Source organism: Acanthamoeba castellanii (genome assembly GCF_000313135.1).
Source record: "Acanthamoeba castellanii str. Neff unplaced genomic scaffold scf7180000084712, whole genome shotgun sequence".
Classification (NCBI taxonomy): Eukaryota; Discosea; order Longamoebia; family Acanthamoebidae; genus Acanthamoeba; species Acanthamoeba castellanii.
This window is the reverse complement of record NW_004457363.1, coordinates 105142-120544: the sequence shown is the minus strand read 5'-3', so window position 1 is coordinate 120544 and position 15403 is coordinate 105142. Positions and strand designations below refer to the sequence as shown.

Below are 15403 nucleotides of genomic sequence, written 5' to 3'. Positions count from 1 at the left end.
ACAGTCGGTGCCTAGGAGTTGTTGAGTCGACGTGAGTGGTGAGTGGGCGTGTTGTAGTGGTTGTATGGTGTCTCTGGTAGGGATCCCTGGTGGTGGGATGGTGACCTTACTTTTGTTGTAGTAGTTGTGTTGTAGTGCGTGGCCAGCGGTGGATGGACTTGGCCGAGGTGTGGGAAGTTGGGAAGAATGGAGGGTTGCTTAAGCGTGGCTCTACTAGCTGCCCGCTCTCTCTCACTCGCGCTCTGCGGCCTCTTGCCTCCGGTTTGACTCCTATCACAGGCCCACGACCACACGAGCTCGACACACACACGCCCCTGCTGGCACGACAGGGATGGCTGGGGCTGTGGGTTGTGTGGATGGGCGCGGCAACACTGAGACCCGGGCCAGGTTGCCAGGGCGCAGACGCGCATGTGCACGACAGGACGGTTGATGAATGCCTGCTCCCCCTGACTCTTCCGCCCCTTCTGCTTCCTTTCCCGAGAGGGTGGACGTTAACGTTACATCTCCTCACCTCCCTCAGCTCACCAGCACTGCGTCATCTGGCCCGTAAGCCAGAACGTGGTTGGGTCGGACGGCTTAGACCGCGACTGACACACATCGCGGCACGTTGCCATCTGTGGGCCGACCTTACCGGTGGTCTTACGATGAGGCGCCGCTGACAAGTCACGTGACCGCGGTAGCACGTGTGCGAGCCCGTCGGCCATCCGCTTCCCGTCATTGGGCTTCTTGTCGACGCTGGTGCAAGGTCGTTGTCGCATCGCCAACCAATTGTAGTTCCAACCTGCCACTCGCACCCACGGAACCCTCAACTTGCCTCCTTCTTTTCCTCGTCTCCTCCGCTGTCGGGCGCTCGTCGCCCCTCCGCCCGACCTGTCTCTTGTCCTGCGGTCGCCCGACAGACGTCAACCGCCCCCCCCCGCGCGGACTGGCATGTCGCCTTGGTCCAGCTGGCTAAGATGCCAAGCTTTTGTTTTTCTTTCCCTGTGTGGCAAGCCAGAGACGTGTTTCCAGAAGAGCAACCTGCTGACAGCACATGTGTAGCATTCCAATAGCATTTCTTTTTCTTTTCTCTCACTTTTCCTACCACACTTTTGATTTTCGTTTTCCTTTTCGCTGTGTGGATATAATCCCTCGCACCTGAAGGGCCGGCAGAAGAGCACGAGTTGATGCATGCAACCGCCAGCGGGGTGAATTTTGAATCGAACAATTATTCATCTCCGCCTTCGCATCGACCCTTGGCTAGGAGCCATTAATTGTTGCAATAATTCGATTCGAAAATTGGAAGATTAGGAAGTAGAGAGCAAGAGCAAGAAGATGGGAGAGGAGCAGTTCTGCCGCGAGCAGTTCTCGGATAGCCAGATTCACGCGCTGACGGTGTGCACGCTGGTGGCGTCGCTCCTGTCCGTCATCGGCTCCTCGTTCATGCTCGAAAACTTCTTCCTCTACGACAAGGGCCGCAACCCGCTCACCAAGCTCGTGGCCTGGCTCGCGTTCGGCGACTACCTGACGGCCGTGAACAACATCATCACCTCCATCATGCTCCTACACTACCCGGACCTCTTCGGCTGGGAGGTGTGCATCGTCATGCGCGCGTGGTTCCAGATCGCGGCCGGCAGCACCTGGTGCTACACCTCGGTCATCGCCTACTTCCTCTATCGCTTCATGGTCAGCCGCAACACCAGTACGTAGCCGCACACACATATCGCACACCGCACGACACACACCGCACGACACACGCTGACATGTGAGCGTGTAGCGTGGGTGAGCTGGCCGTTGTGGATCGCGTTCCACTTTGCCAGCTGGGGCGTGCCTGCGGTGGGCGTCGTGGTCATGATCGCCGGCAACTTCGTCTACAAGTATTTTATGACCTCCTCGTGCTTCTTCAATGTGTTGCTGACGCTGGTGTGGTGATCTGATAGATCGCCGAACACGGGTCTGTGCTACCCCTCGAGCCGTGGCACATCATCCTGTGGTTCATCCCGATCATCATCTCGTTCGCGTGGATGCTCCTGTGCTACACGGGCATCTTCTACAAGGTGTGTCGCTCCGGAGCGAACTCAGGTAGACACTCCCTGAACGTTGCTCTCGATCCCGGTAAAACTCACCTCGCCTCACCTCACCATCACCATCCGTCCTTGCACTACGCTCACACGACACGACACGACACGACACGACACGACACGCGACTATACATAACAGTGAGGCAACCAAATGAAGACGCGGAGGCTGTGCTGTTGGTGTCGAAGGACGACGACAAGCGCGTGCAATTCCGTCACGTCGTGATTCGATTCTCGTTCTACATCCTCGTGTTCTTCGTCTGTTGGTTCTTCGATGTCATCACCTACTTCATCCTTTTCTTCAACGACAACTGCAACGTCTACGCCTTCACCTTCGGCTACACCCTGTTCAGAAACCTGCAGGTGCGCGCATCCTTTCTTTGTGTGTCGTGTGTCCCGTGTGTGTCCCGTGTGCGTCGTGCGTCGCTGACTGGGCGCGTGTTGTGTGTGGTGTATCCAGGGTATGCTGGACTGTCTGGTGTACGGCATGACGAACTTGAAGATCCGACAGCGATTCACCCACTCCATCCTGTCGGCCATCGTATCGACGTGGGAGCTCCTGCTCGCGCCCGTGCTCGTGCTCCCGGCCTTCATCGCCTACACCAGCAAGCTCCTCCAACCCTACCTCAGTTCCGATAAGTACGCACACGCACCACCGCACACGCACACAGGGAAGAACATACTTTCGCCATCGGCCGATTGGACTTATCACCGCACACGCACACGCACCACCGCACACACACGCACGCAACTAATCTCGGGTGGTGACAGGTCGGACAAGATATTCGTGTCCATCAACGATGATCTGATGAAGGAGCACAGGAAGGCGGACAGGAAGAAGTACTTCTACTCCACGCAGCTGCCCGCGCGCTACTACGGTGGCGACGACCAGCCAGCGGAGACGTGGGAGGAGCGGGAGGCGCGGAAGGCGGCGAGGCGACTCCACGACGAGGCGGAGGCTGAGAAGAGGGAGAAGAAGATGAAGAAGAAGATGAGAATGATGAAGGAGCGAGAGGAGGAGGGTAAGCAAGGCGGTGGAGAGGAGGTGGAGCTTGGAAGAGGAGGAGAGGAAGAAGGACGACGGGACAAGCAGAGGAGAGGACCTGACGGACGACGATTGATCCCAGCGTACTACTTCAACGGCGAGCCCTCGCCCAACGAAAGGAAGAAGAAGCAAGAGCAGGCCGAACAGTCGGGCGGCGAGAAGAAGGAAGATGATGTGGAGGATCAGCGAGCAGGCGAAAAGGCGGACGACGATAGAGGAACATCCACAAGAGACTGAGCCATTTGCAGCTCTAATCTCTTGCCAGAGAGAACATTTTTGAACGTAGAGCTGAAGATGAATTTTAAATGAAAGGCTGTATTCGTAGTGAAGCCTCATCTGCAACAAGATGTGGTGTAATTTGTACAAAGAAATGCAGATAATGGAAAAAATTAATCGTCCATCACTTCAACGTCCTTGGCTCTCTTGAGCGCTCGGTTCAGCCTCTGGATGAGCTCGGACTTAGTGCCAGCGGTCGATTTGCGTCGTTCTTGCAGCTCGCGCCGCAGCTCGGCCATGCTCATCTGCTCGGTNTCGCGCGTGACCTTGACCTCGCCCTGCAGATCGTGCAGAGAGAAGCAGCTCATACCGCCAGCCTCGTCGTCGTCTTCATCCCATTCGAGCACCTCCTCCACGATCATCGTGTCGCCCTTCCTCGCCTTGGGTGCGATGGGGCTGATTGGGACGCGCGCGGCCGTTCGCGATGAGCTTCGGCTGACGATGCTCGCCAGGTTGATCTCGGGCGCCTCGTCCTTCTCGAACGTGAGCACCTCGGTCGGTTGGGAAGACACAAAGCCCACCCTCTTCCTCGCTTTGGCCTTCTTCGCCTCTACCTTCACCTCCGTCTCTTTTTGTAAGTCTCATCCTTTACCTCTTCCTTCATCTTCAAATTGGTGTAGCGTTTCGAATCAGCCGGGCAATTCTCCTTGTCGGCCGTAGATTTCTTCATGGCGCTTCGCCTGGCGACTCTACGTGTGGAAGACATCCTGTTTCGCGCGATGGTTGAAGCGATCTTGCAGATGGAAGGAGTCCTGGTTCAATCAATCAATCCAAAACCGAACGCTATTGCCTGCATTGCCGTTGCGTGTTTCCCGCTTCTTTTTTGGCGCTAAAAGCCGTTAGGGGAAAACGCAAAAAGTTGATTTGGCTGTTTCGTCTTGTCTCAGTCCGTGTACAGGAGAGTGTTGGCGTCGGGGCACAGAAGAGCATCGTTGGGGTTGAAAAACTGCTTCTTCTTGGCCCACGGCGTAACAAGACTGGTGTTGAGTGCGCATCGTCAATAGAAAGGCTCGGGTCAGCTCATGCTGAAGAAGAAGAAGAAGATGTGGAGTGTGGGGCGAAAACCTGTTCCAAATGGAGATGGCGAACTTCTGGTGGGCCAGCAGAGAGGGATGGAAGCAATCGAGGGTGGACAGGTAGCTCGTGTCGGGAATGATCACTGTGGTAACAAGAGTTTGGGCTCAGCTCAACGACCATCTGCCATCAGTGTAAACACCGTGACAGAAAGGGCACACGTACAGTTGGCCGTGAACGGCTGGATCTGGACAGCGAACGTCTGCGATGGTCTGGCCTTCCAGTCCGCGGCGATCTTGTAGATACGCTTGTTGAACTCCACCAGAATCTGGGGGTGATCACAGTGAGCAGTGCTAGTGGCCGCGCAATGGATTGTGTGCCGTGTGTCGCGCTTGAATGCATACCGAATCAATGTAGGTCCGCTTCTGCTGGTTGGAGTCGAAGGCACAGATGCACTCAAAGGGGAAAACGTTGTGGACATTCGCGCAGTAAGAGCTGCTCTGTGAGATCCAGTAGACCTGGGCGCACACCGTCCTCGTATCAGCTGTGCGTGCAAAAGAAAGCGTGCGTGGCGAGAGGCATGCGCGAGTACCTGAGAAACGTTGAACATGGGCAGAATGTTGAAGAACAGACGAGGAATCTTGAGGCTCGCCATCTGGATCACATTTCGCAGATTCTACACTCGGGCGGGGAAGTGTTAGTTTGGGAAATGATCCGCCAACAGACGTACCGACACAGGAGCGTACCCGCTCATAGTAGTCGCCGACACTCGAAATAGGAGGGAGCTCCTTGTTGAAGCAGAGGCCGCACACATCGTTGGCCTTTGACAAAGTGGAACGAAGGTCAACATTCAAGTTGTTAAGTAATTGTAAAACTAAAAAGTAATATATGTATATGTAGGAATGACAGGCACGTACACCGATGATGAGGTTGAGGAACTTCCAGTCGTTGGCCATATCGATCTTCGGGTTGGCGGCGATCTGGGCCAGCAGGTAACTACAACCAATAACACCGCCCGATCAGCAGTGAGCGCAGCAATTCGCTGCTGTCAACATTCACACAAAGCGGCACGACGAGGGAGTACTCGAGCTGGCTCTGCAGGTCGATCGCTCCGGCGTTGCTCTGGGCGGCGTTGAGCCTGTCCTGCTCGGGGTGGTGGTCCTGCGAGACCGACATCAGCAACCACCTTAAGGAGGCTGAGAGCGGTGCGTGCACTGTACCCATCCGGCCCACTCGAGGAAATGAGCGCCGACCGAGGCGCCGATCACGTCGGGGCTGTAGTGCTGGAAAAAGTTGGGCAGCGTGATTGCGCCCGGGTCGCCGCCCACGAAGCCGCTGAGCCCTCGCCACTCGTCCAGGAGCGAAATGGTGCTACGGCCCATAATGGCGAACCCGGCCGTCATGCTGTCGCCCATCGCCATCACCACCTTGATGTCCTGCGATCGTGGTAACACCCCCCAAACACCTTTCGCGTCAGCCCAAACAGTGCGGCATCAAACGACAAAGAGCGAAGAAGACAAAGATCGAAAGCGAAAGCCCGGGGGGGGGGCGATACGGAAGGACGCAGGTCGTGCACGCTCGTGGCATTGCGCGGCGGGAGCGGAGGGCACCTGACCGACCGTTGGGGCGATGTGAGACCTGCACTGTGGATGAAAGTAACATACGAAAAGAAAGGGACATCACTTACACGTCGATAGGGTTGGTCCTCGGAGCCGCCGGCCGTTGAAGCGCCCCGACAGCGATAAAGCCGCCCACCAGCACCAGGGAGAAGAGGACGACCCAACCGTTCATCTTCGTCTTCGTCTCCGTCCTCCTCGGCGATTTCGTTCTCTTGAAAACTGTTTATGATCTTTCCCACCGAAATTAGGTCCGATAAATGATATTTATTTTTATTCACACGATTATTAAATAAATAATGTGTCCTACACAACGTAGAGGGCGTTGGGCTGCATTACGTTGGTCTCCTGGAACAGCGCGTTCTCGCCCACGACCGTGGCCTGGCCCGAGTCGAGGGCCGACACCGGCAGGTCCGGGGCCGGCGGTTTGTTGAGGTACCGGTAGAGCAGGTAGCCGGCGCCCGCCGCAGCTCCGCCCAAGCCCGCCAGACCCGCGAGGCCGGCCAAGCCACCGGCCACCCCGCCGGCGATCGCCCCAGCGTTCGAGGAGTCGCCGCCAGCCGCCGGAGATGCAGATGCCAACGGAGTGAGGGGCGCAGAAGCCGAGGGCGACGTGGAGGGAGAAGCCGATGGTGACGATGAAGGCGATGGTGATGAAGGAGAAGCCGGCGCTGAGGGTGAAGGCGACGATGAAGGCGATACCGAGGGCGAAGCTGAAGAGTAAGCTGAAGGCGAAGCCGACGGGGAAGATGCCGCCGAGGCAGGCGAAGAAGAGCCGGAGGGCGTAGACGAGATGGACGTCGAGGGCAGGGGTGAGGGCGTGGGCGTGGGCGTGGGCGTGGCCGGTGACTGCGCGGCGGAGCACGAGGCCGGATCGGGGTGGTCGGCCAGCACGTAGGGCACGTCGGTGCACTTGGAGCAGATTTGTCCGCCCTTGAAGACCATCGACCCCGTGGCCAGGAGTGTGGCCTCCGACGCGGTGATCCAGAAGGTGGCGTCTCTGCACGAGTCGAGGGTGTTGAGCTTGACGAGACCCCCGCCGCCCGGGCCGTCCCAGGCGCTGTAGTGCTGGGGGCAGTTGCCCGCGCCGCCCTTCGGCTCCCAGTCGTCGGCACAGCCCGAGACGGTGATATCCCGGTCATTGCCCAGCCTGGCGTCGAAGGTGGCAGTGGTGAGTTTGGGGGGGGGTGGCTATTTGGTAGTAGTCTAGCGACGTACTGGAAGCCGAAGTTGGAGATGCCGGGCTGGCCCTTGATGGTGTACTTGACAGTGTAGACGCAGGTGGAGATCTGCCACGCCTGCGCTGTGATTGTATAGGGAGAGCAGCCTACGCACAAGCGACCTCGGTAAGTGTGGTACAGGAGATCAAGAGCGGGTAGACGTACTGTAAGTGAGCGCCGGGTAAGGCTTGATGTAGGTGGTGGGGTCCTGCCCTTGAGCTCCCATCACCAGCAGCAGCAAGGACGAAGCCGCCACCAAGAAGAAGTCGTTTGTGTGCATGGTGGAGTGGGCAGGATGGATTGAACTAGGAGTGAGTGGAGAGGCTCAAACTCAGTGATGAAGTGCCTAGGACGAACTTGGCCATTGTGCAATGGCCTGCCGTCATCACCACCAACCTATCGGTGTGTGAATTGGGCCGCAGCGGTTGCGGCACAGGTCACTCGGACCTATCAGACCGCCGACGCCATTACCTATTTTGATGGTTGCACGCCACCAAACCCGGTGATCGCCAAATTCGAACCAGGAGGTCAGCCTCTCGCCACGAAGCTCAAACCGAGGCCACACGTACTTTTCACTTGGCAAACATCGTGCGCAGAGGATAAAAGGCGACAATAAAAAAATAAATGATATTAGAACAACGCAAAAAACTCCACAAAATTAATCAATCAAAATCAAATAATCAATTACAGATAAAATCAAAGAGGGAGAGAGGAAGTGCTCACAATGGCGGAGGGTGCACCGGTGGAGGGAAGTATTCGGTGGCACAGCGGCACGGGCAAGTGGCAGCAGAACTGGTTCTGCCTGAAGACCGCCCCCGAGTCGGGAACCGCCCCCTCGTTGGTCTACTCGAAGGCGCGCAGCACTCCCACGCTGGGCTCCATCTCGCTGGCCGTCCTCCACAAGGTCACGCCCGCAGACGGAGCAGACGTCTCCGGCTGGAAGCAAGGTACTACTCTTTATTACTTTTTTAAATAAAATTAAGCAAAAATATAAGAATGTAAAAATAGATAAATAAATACAACAAAAGAACAGCTGTCATTTATTCTTTTTTTTTATTAATGTTTTATTTTGTTGGCTGCCAGAGTACCAGGGGCGGTGCGTGCAGCTGGAGGTGGGCGGCGAGGATGGCGGGGCAGCGTCGGCGATCCACTACCTGCTGGCCGACAACCGAGGCGAGATGCTGCGCTGGATGAAGGCGCTCTCCAAGATCAAGGGCGCGCAGCGCAAGGAGAGCCTGCGAACCACCTTGGCGTCGGTCTCCAAAGGGGCACCGTCGTCGTCATCGCCGTCGTCGCCCACCACCTCCACCTTCAACCCCGACAACACGCCACCTTCGCTGTCGCCGCCGCCCGAATCCCGGCCTCGCGCGGCATCACAAAGCTCTTCGTCGCCCGCGCCAGCCGCGTCTCAGCTCGCAAACCCCGCCACCAACGAGGCTGGGGCGCGTCCGCTGTCAGGTATCCTCTCAACACGATCATCAATCTTTATGTGTTGTGTGTGTGTGTGTGCGCGTGTGTGTGGTGCGCGCGCGTGTGTCATGCCGTGCCGTGTGTTGTGGGGTCTAATTGGGTGATTTACGACATTCAGTACGAGCCAGGCGCCAGGCAATTTTGCTCGACAAGCCGCTCAGGTTCGGTGCCCAGGCGGGCGACAGCCCGGCCCAAGATGCGCCCGACACCAACAACAAGGACCCAGCGGCGACGGCAGCGGCGACAGACACCGAGCAGACGAAAGCTCTGTCGACGGCCAAGACCAAAGTGCAGGAACTCGAGGAGAGGCGAAGGCTCATCACCTCCCGCGCCTCCGTGTCGATCTCCGCCGCCCCGGCCGCGGCGGCTGCAGCGACGACGAATGCGGCAGCCGCGGACGGCAGCGGCGGCGTGGAACCTGACAGCTCTTCGGCGCAGCAGCGGCTCCGGGAGATGGAGCTCAAAGCCGAGCAGCGCCGAAAGCAGGCCGAGGAGCTGGTGGCCAAGCGCCAGGCCGCCGCCCTTATGCTGCAGCAGCGAAAGGCCGCGTCGCGCGTCGCGCCTGCGGGCGCCAATGCCGACGCGGCCGACAGTGCGGAAAAGGAGGAAACAGAGACGAAGGCGGAGAAGGAGGCCTCTGGCTACCACAGCTGGAAGGCGAGGAGGAAGAACGAAGACGAAGCGCAGCACAACATGCAGAAGATGCTCGTGGGCGAGCTCCAGGCCAAGATCCTGCCCAAGGCCCAGCAACAGCAGGTGGAAGCCTCCGGCGTTGACGACAGCGAAAGCGACAGCGCCGACGACGACGACGGGAAGAGGGTCGAAGAGTCGAGCGAGCTGGCGTCGGCCGCGGCTGAGGAGACGAGTGGCGAGCGAGGCACGGGCGAGGGCGATGACGAAGGTGAGAGGGCGAAGCCGCAGGACGAAGCTGTGGCAGAGGTGCGGGAGCGCGATGAAGAGGAGAAAGAGCGGGAAAAGCGAGGTGATGAAGAAGAGGAGAAGGAGGAGCTTGAACAGCGTCAGCGCCAGAAGGAGGAGGAGGAAGAAAAGGAGAAGCGAAGAGAGGAAGAAGAGAGAAAGAAGAAGGAAGAAGAGCCGAGGAGGAGCGACAGAGGCAAGAAGAAGAAAAGCAGCTGGAGGAGAAGAGGAAGGAAGAAAGAGAAAGAGAAGAGGAAGAGGAAGAGCGAAAGCGAAGGCAGCAAGAAGAGGCGGAGGCAGAGGAAGAAGAGCGAAAGAGAGAAGAGGAGAAAGAGAAGCAGCTGGAAGAGGAGAGGAGGAAAGCAACAGAGGAAGAGGAAGAGCGAAAGCGACAGGCCGCCAAGGAGGAAGAGGAAGTGAAAGAGCGGCAAAGGCGAAGAGAAGAGGAAGCTGAGGAGGCGCGGCTGCAAGCGCAGCGGAAGGCCGAAGAAGACAAGCGAAAGGCCGACGAATTGGAGAAGGAGAAGAAGACGGGTGATGAGGGCAAGGCGACGGATGAACTTCTCAAGCAGCGCGTGGAGGAGATCGAGGAAAAGAAGAAGCGCATGTTCGAGCGAATGCGACAGCGCGAGAAGAACCGACGCGATAGCGGCTCCGCAGCGGCTGTGGGCCTCGTAGCGGCGGCGGCGCCCAAGAGCGAAAGCGGTGGCGAAGCCAAACTGGCAGAGGAAGCGAAGAACGAAGAACTCAAGCCGAGTGAAAAGAGCGAAAGCGACGAGGGTAATGAGCAAAGAACGAAGGAGCGACGGCAATCGGGCTTGTTCGCCAAACAGCCACCACCGGCCGCGCCCCAGCCCGAGCCACAGCCGAGCACCGCGGATGAGGCCGCAGCGGAGAGCGAGAAGAAAGAGGCGATGCGCAAGATGCTCGAGATGCTGTCCAAGCAGAAGGCTGAGCGGGCCGAGGAGCGCGAGCGGCTCAAGAAGATGCTCGAGGAGCGCAAGAAGAAGAAAGTCGAGGAGTACGCGCGCCTGAGGAGCGACAACCAATCATCACCTCCTTCGGGCGCCCAGGCCGGCAGTGCCGGTAGTGTCGACACCACGACCGCCGCGACCACCGCCACTGTCGACAGTGCGGACGAGGACCACCAACAGCAGCAGAAGCAGCGACAGCAACAGCAGCAGCAGCAGGAGGAGCTGCGCAAGCTGAAGGAAGAGATGCGAAGCATTCGAAGCACGATCGTGCTGCTCGACCGGGAGAGCGACACGCTCAACGAGCGCATCGCGCAGGTGCACGTCCAGGAGCTGCAGGAGCGGCGCGAGCGCGAGCGGCAGGCGCAGGAGGAGCAGAGCCGGCTCGAGCACGCCATGCGGGAGGAGATGATGCGCGCGCAGGCCCTCGAGGTCCTCCTCGAGCGCTACGTGCCGCTCCATACGCCCCACGAGGTGCGCCGGCACGAGCAGCACATTCTCGACGAGACGACCCACAAGTACGCCCAGCCAGCCACATTCCTGAGACGCGTTACATTCCTTGTCGCATTCCTCTCTTTTTTTGGTGTGTGGCTGACGCTTGGGGGGGGCAGTGCGGTGCTGGTCAACCTGTCGGGCATCCTGCTGGCGCGAGGCCGGTCACACGGGAACTGGTTCGCGCACGAACTCGGCCGGACCACCCTAGCAGACGGTTCCAATGACGCTCAAGTGCGTGTCGTGTGTCGTGTCGTGCGTGTCGTGTCGTGCCGTGTGCCGCTGCTAATTTGGCGTACAGATCGGGGAGGACGACGAGCGAGTGCTGCGGCTGAAGGGCGGCATCGTCGTCCGAAAGCGCGACAGCGCGAGTGAGTGGGATCTGCTCGTGCTGCCCGAAGGCGCAGTCATGCTCCTCGACCGCGAGCCTTCCGGCCTCAACAGCTCGGCCGTCTCCCTGGGCAACCAGGTCACTCCCTCTCTTTCATGCGTCTGTGTCGTGTGTCGTGTGTCGTGTGTCGTGTGTCGTGTTGACGTTTGGGAACACCTGCAGGAGCAGACGGACGAGACGCCGGCCACGACCGCCAGCGCTCCGCAAACCAGTGAGGATGACGGCGAGCAGGTGAAGCGGGTCTTCTTCAACCTCGCCGACGCGCCATCCGAACCGGACCACCTCAGTCCGGCCAAGAGTGCGCTCCCCGCACGTGTCGGTTGGTTGATTGATTTTAATTGATTGATTGGCCTATGACAGAGACGCTTCTGGTCGACCTTCGCCAAGCGGTAAACAACATCGTGGAGCACTTCTCCGCGGCCGGCTCGGATCAGCAGATGGCCGCGCTCGGCGAAGAGACCGCCAGCAACAAGGCCATCACTCGGCTGGTGCGCGGCGAACTCTGTACGTCTTCGCCTCGTGTGTGTGTGTGCGTGTGTGTCGTGCGTGTGCAATCTGCACTCACATGTGCCATGCGGGAATCGCAGCAACGATTCTGGCAAGGATCTTCGATGTCGGCTTCAAGTCGTGGAAGTTCTTTGGGGCGTACCACCTGTGGGACTTCCTCGAAGCCTACGGCCAGCAAAATGGTTCGGTCATAGACTAGTCCTAGTTTTTACACCACCACGCACCACCCACCCACCACCCACCACCAACGCACTCATGCACGCGCAGATTCGGTGCGAGAGCTCGCTGCGCTCGGCCTCCGCAATGCCATCAAGACCCTCAATACGAATGTCCGCATGGCCGAGAATCCCAACATCAAGTTCCGTGCTCTCATTTGCCATGGCCTCAAGTACGCGCTTCACGCCCTAAGACCGCGCGACACGCACGACACAACACTAACTGCGGACACACACACACACACACACAGTAACAAATACCTGGACGAGTGGGTATCGCTGCTGCTGGCGCACAACGGGCTGATGAACAAGTGGTACAACGACGAGTCCCTCATGCGCGACGCCAGGGCCAGCGAGTCGGTGATCAAGTCGCTCGGGCGCCTCAAGAACTTCCCGTTCGCGATGGACATCAATTTCGAGGTGCGGCCCGCAGTGGTGCGACGCATCGACAGCGAACGTGCGGCGGCGCAGCAGTCGCCAGGCCTAGTGCCAGCGCCGGCGCTTTCTGTCGACACTGCGCCGCTGGACGACGAGGCCCGGATGAGAATGCGCGGCGTGACCGGCGGGTCGGCAGCGCGCGCGGCTGCGGCTGCGGCCGCAGCGGCCCAGGTGTTGAGCGTGGGCGGCGGCGTGGACGCCAGCAACCGACGCCAGAGTGCGTGGGGCCGACCACGCAACAGCGAGCCGGTCGTCAACTCCGAACCAAAGAATGAAAACGAAAACGAACACGAACACGAAGCGAAAGCGACGGTGGCCACAACGACGACCGCAACCACTCCGGCCAAGGGCGTCACGCTGTGGGGTTCGCTGTGGGGCGGCGAACAGGGCCAGCAGCGCACCAGCGTCGACGCCGACGAGCTCAAGCGGATCGACAAGCGACGAGGCAAGGAGCGGGTGCGGGGCAGCAGCGACAGCGAGTTCTTGGACGAGTTGGACGAGGTGCCGCGGCTGGAGTTGGTCGACGAAGACTTCAAGATCGAGATCAAGGAAATCGAGCCAGGGCAGCCCGACCGTGGGTCGCCCGGCGTTTCGTTCTTCACCTCCTTCCTGGACCTGGCCAAGTCCATGGTCGACGACAATGACGACTGAAACATGGCATTGCCCACTTAATCTTGTCGACAAGCACACACGCTGCGGCCAGCCGCACAACCAAGTGTGTGCGGCCTCGTGCGGCGATCATCACAAAATTCTCTCTGCGGGTCTCTGCTGGCATTCTTGCTTTCCCAGACTACGTTACGCAGCTCGCATGACCGTCGAACCCAAGCCCAACACCTGCAGACAACGTCGATGGAGCTTAACAAGCACTTTCAAGCAGCTTGTGGTGTCTTTACACCGCAAGATGAAGAGGTGGTCATGAACGTGATAGGTGCGTAAAAAACACCTTTGTTTTAAATTTAAAACTTAAATTAGATAGTAGTATTCAAAATTTAGTATTTGAATTTGGATTTGAATTAGCTATATTTCAATTATGGCGGTTTAAAACATTCTAGAATGTACATGTTCTTTTAGTTAAATTTTTTTGCCGAAACCACATCTTCGGTGACACTGCAATGGTGGGCTGTGCAGAGGAACGGTCTTGGACGACGACGCCACCAGAAGCACAACTTAGGCGAGAATCAGGGTAGAACCCCCGACGTAGGTACAGAGTTAGGGGTGCCAGTGGTCCACCTCGAACGGTATGGACCATCTATGGATATGGGTGTGCGGGCCATCATGAACCACTGCCAGCCGCAAACGCCTGCGGCAAAGAGATTGCGGCCCGTCGGTGAAGCTGCACCTGCCCTTCAAATAGCGGAACACAGAAGCAGGTTGTTCATTATCCAAAGCTTCATCAGCAGCTTCATCACCAGCTTCATCAGCACATCCCATGCATTCTCCGCTCTACGCTTTCCTGCTGGTGGCTCTGGCCGCGCTGCTCTCGCTTGGGGTGCCAACTGTGCACGGTCAAGACCCGACCACCTACCTTACGGCCTACGAACCCAAAACCGTTACAAGTTCGTTGCTCTCTTCACTTCACTTCTCTTCACTTCTTCATTGTTTTTTTAAGTTGTGGTCAATCACATGTCTGATTCCTCTGTTTGCAGACTGCGGTGACTCGCCCTATACGATCATCGCGCAGGCGTGGGAGATCTCCCAGTGCGTCTACACGGTCAAGTACACCGTCCAGGGCAGGCCCGGCCTCTCCGACTTTGGCTTCCAGTACGGCTCTCAGAGTGCCCACACACAACCACTTCACCCTGTCTGCCAATCATCTGACATTGAATGCCACGTCATCATAGGCTGGGTACCGGCACCAGGTCGATCACCGTCACGGGCTGCACCACGACGTGGGTCAATAGCGGCGGCAACGGCAACGCGTGCTACCCAACCTACTCGGTCTGGGAGGGCGCCGGCGGGCTGATCAAGATGGACAGCGACTTGGGCTGCGGCCAGAACGCCACGTTCTGGATCACCTCGTCGGCCGCCACGCTGGTCCAGGGCGGCTCCGTCGCGTGGAAGGGCGGCCAGAACTGCTGGACCTGCGACAACGTGCCCTACGTGCTGGCCAACCACCCCAACCCGGACTCATGCCCAGCCCTTTCGCCTTCGCCCTCGCCCTTGCCCTCGGTCGACCACTGCCCTCGGCGTCGCCCGTGTAGTCGTGGCGCCGTCGCCGTCGCCCTCGTCGCCCTCCACGTCGCCCGAAGGCCCTCGCCTCGCCCTCCACGTCGCCCGAGGCTCTCGCTTCGCCCTCCACTTCGCCCAGCGTCAGCGACCCGTCTCCGTTGCCGTCAGAGTCGCCGTCGACCGTCACTGAACCTTCGGCGTCTCCGTCGCCGGTGGTTTTCGCCGAGCCGTCTCCTTCGCCTTCGCCGGCGGTGTTCAATGAGCCGTCGCCGTCGCCTTCACCATCTGCTTCGTCGTCGCCCACCAGCTCGCCCGCGCCGGGCGGCGGTGACTCGACCAACGCCGGAGCGATCGCGGGCGGCGTGGCCGGAGGCCTGGCTGGTCTGGCGGGCCTGGCGGCCTTGGGCGGAGCCGCGGCGGGCGGCGGCTACATGCTCTACCGCTGGATCAACCGGCCCGACACCCTGGCCGCACCGGCGTCGGCCCTCGACTCTAACGCTGCCACGGTCGTGGGCGACAACGCGCTGTTCCAGGAGAGCAACGTCATGCAGCCCAACGCCCTCTTCGTCGACGGCGTCTAGTCTCTCTCTTCGACTCAACCTGG

At 59.0% G+C, this 15403-nt stretch overlaps 6 protein-coding genes across 6 annotated transcripts; 3 read left to right on the top strand and 3 right to left on the bottom strand.

The window, feature by feature from the left end:
- Positions 1-1314: 1314 nt before the first annotated feature.
- On the top strand, positions 1315-3339 carry ACA1_380930 (uncharacterized protein; the record flags this gene model as incomplete). Its single annotated transcript, XM_004336381.1, has 6 exons — positions 1315-1681; positions 1757-1848; positions 1920-2094; positions 2200-2420; positions 2518-2696; positions 2829-3339. The coding sequence occupies 6 exons, from the start codon at positions 1315-1317 to the stop codon at positions 3337-3339; spliced, it is 1545 nt and encodes a 514-aa protein (XP_004336429.1).
- A 152-nt stretch (positions 3340-3491) lies between these two features.
- On the bottom strand, positions 3492-4048 carry ACA1_380920 (SAP domain containing protein; the record flags this gene model as incomplete). Its single annotated transcript, XM_004336380.1, has 2 exons — positions 3492-3932; positions 3971-4048. The coding sequence occupies 2 exons, from the start codon at positions 4046-4048 to the stop codon at positions 3492-3494; spliced, it is 519 nt and encodes a 172-aa protein (XP_004336428.1).
- A 213-nt stretch (positions 4049-4261) lies between these two features.
- ACA1_380910 (phospholipase a2, putative) lies at positions 4262-6183 on the bottom strand (the record flags this gene model as incomplete). The annotated part of the gene is made up of 11 exons (XM_004336379.1): positions 4262-4355; positions 4444-4537; positions 4618-4720; positions 4797-4910; positions 4985-5068; positions 5139-5213; positions 5310-5388; positions 5477-5553; positions 5613-5828; positions 6003-6030; positions 6080-6183. 11 exons carry the CDS (start codon positions 6181-6183, stop codon positions 4262-4264), a joined length of 1068 nt encoding a protein of 355 aa, XP_004336427.1.
- A 131-nt stretch (positions 6184-6314) lies between these two features.
- Positions 6315-7508, bottom strand: ACA1_380900 (uncharacterized protein; the record flags this gene model as incomplete). Its single annotated transcript, XM_004336378.1, has 3 exons — positions 6315-7158; positions 7227-7311; positions 7394-7508. The coding sequence occupies 3 exons, from the start codon at positions 7506-7508 to the stop codon at positions 6315-6317; spliced, it is 1044 nt and encodes a 347-aa protein (XP_004336426.1).
- A 444-nt stretch (positions 7509-7952) lies between these two features.
- On the top strand, positions 7953-13281 carry ACA1_380890 (RUN domain containing protein; the record flags this gene model as incomplete). The annotated part of the gene is given in 11 exon segments (XM_004336377.1): positions 7953-8175; positions 8312-8686; positions 8817-9716; positions 9731-11105; positions 11199-11313; positions 11381-11548; positions 11633-11768; positions 11831-11974; positions 12058-12159; positions 12245-12365; positions 12444-13281. 11 exon segments carry the CDS (start codon positions 7953-7955, stop codon positions 13279-13281), a joined length of 4497 nt encoding a protein of 1498 aa, XP_004336425.1.
- A 778-nt stretch (positions 13282-14059) lies between these two features.
- ACA1_380880 (uncharacterized protein) lies at positions 14060-15380 on the top strand (the record flags this gene model as incomplete). Its single annotated transcript, XM_004336376.1, is given in 4 exon segments — positions 14060-14186; positions 14277-14391; positions 14490-14868; positions 14880-15380. 4 exon segments carry the CDS (start codon positions 14060-14062, stop codon positions 15378-15380), a joined length of 1122 nt encoding a protein of 373 aa, XP_004336424.1.
- Between the last annotated feature and the right edge of the window lie 23 nt (positions 15381-15403).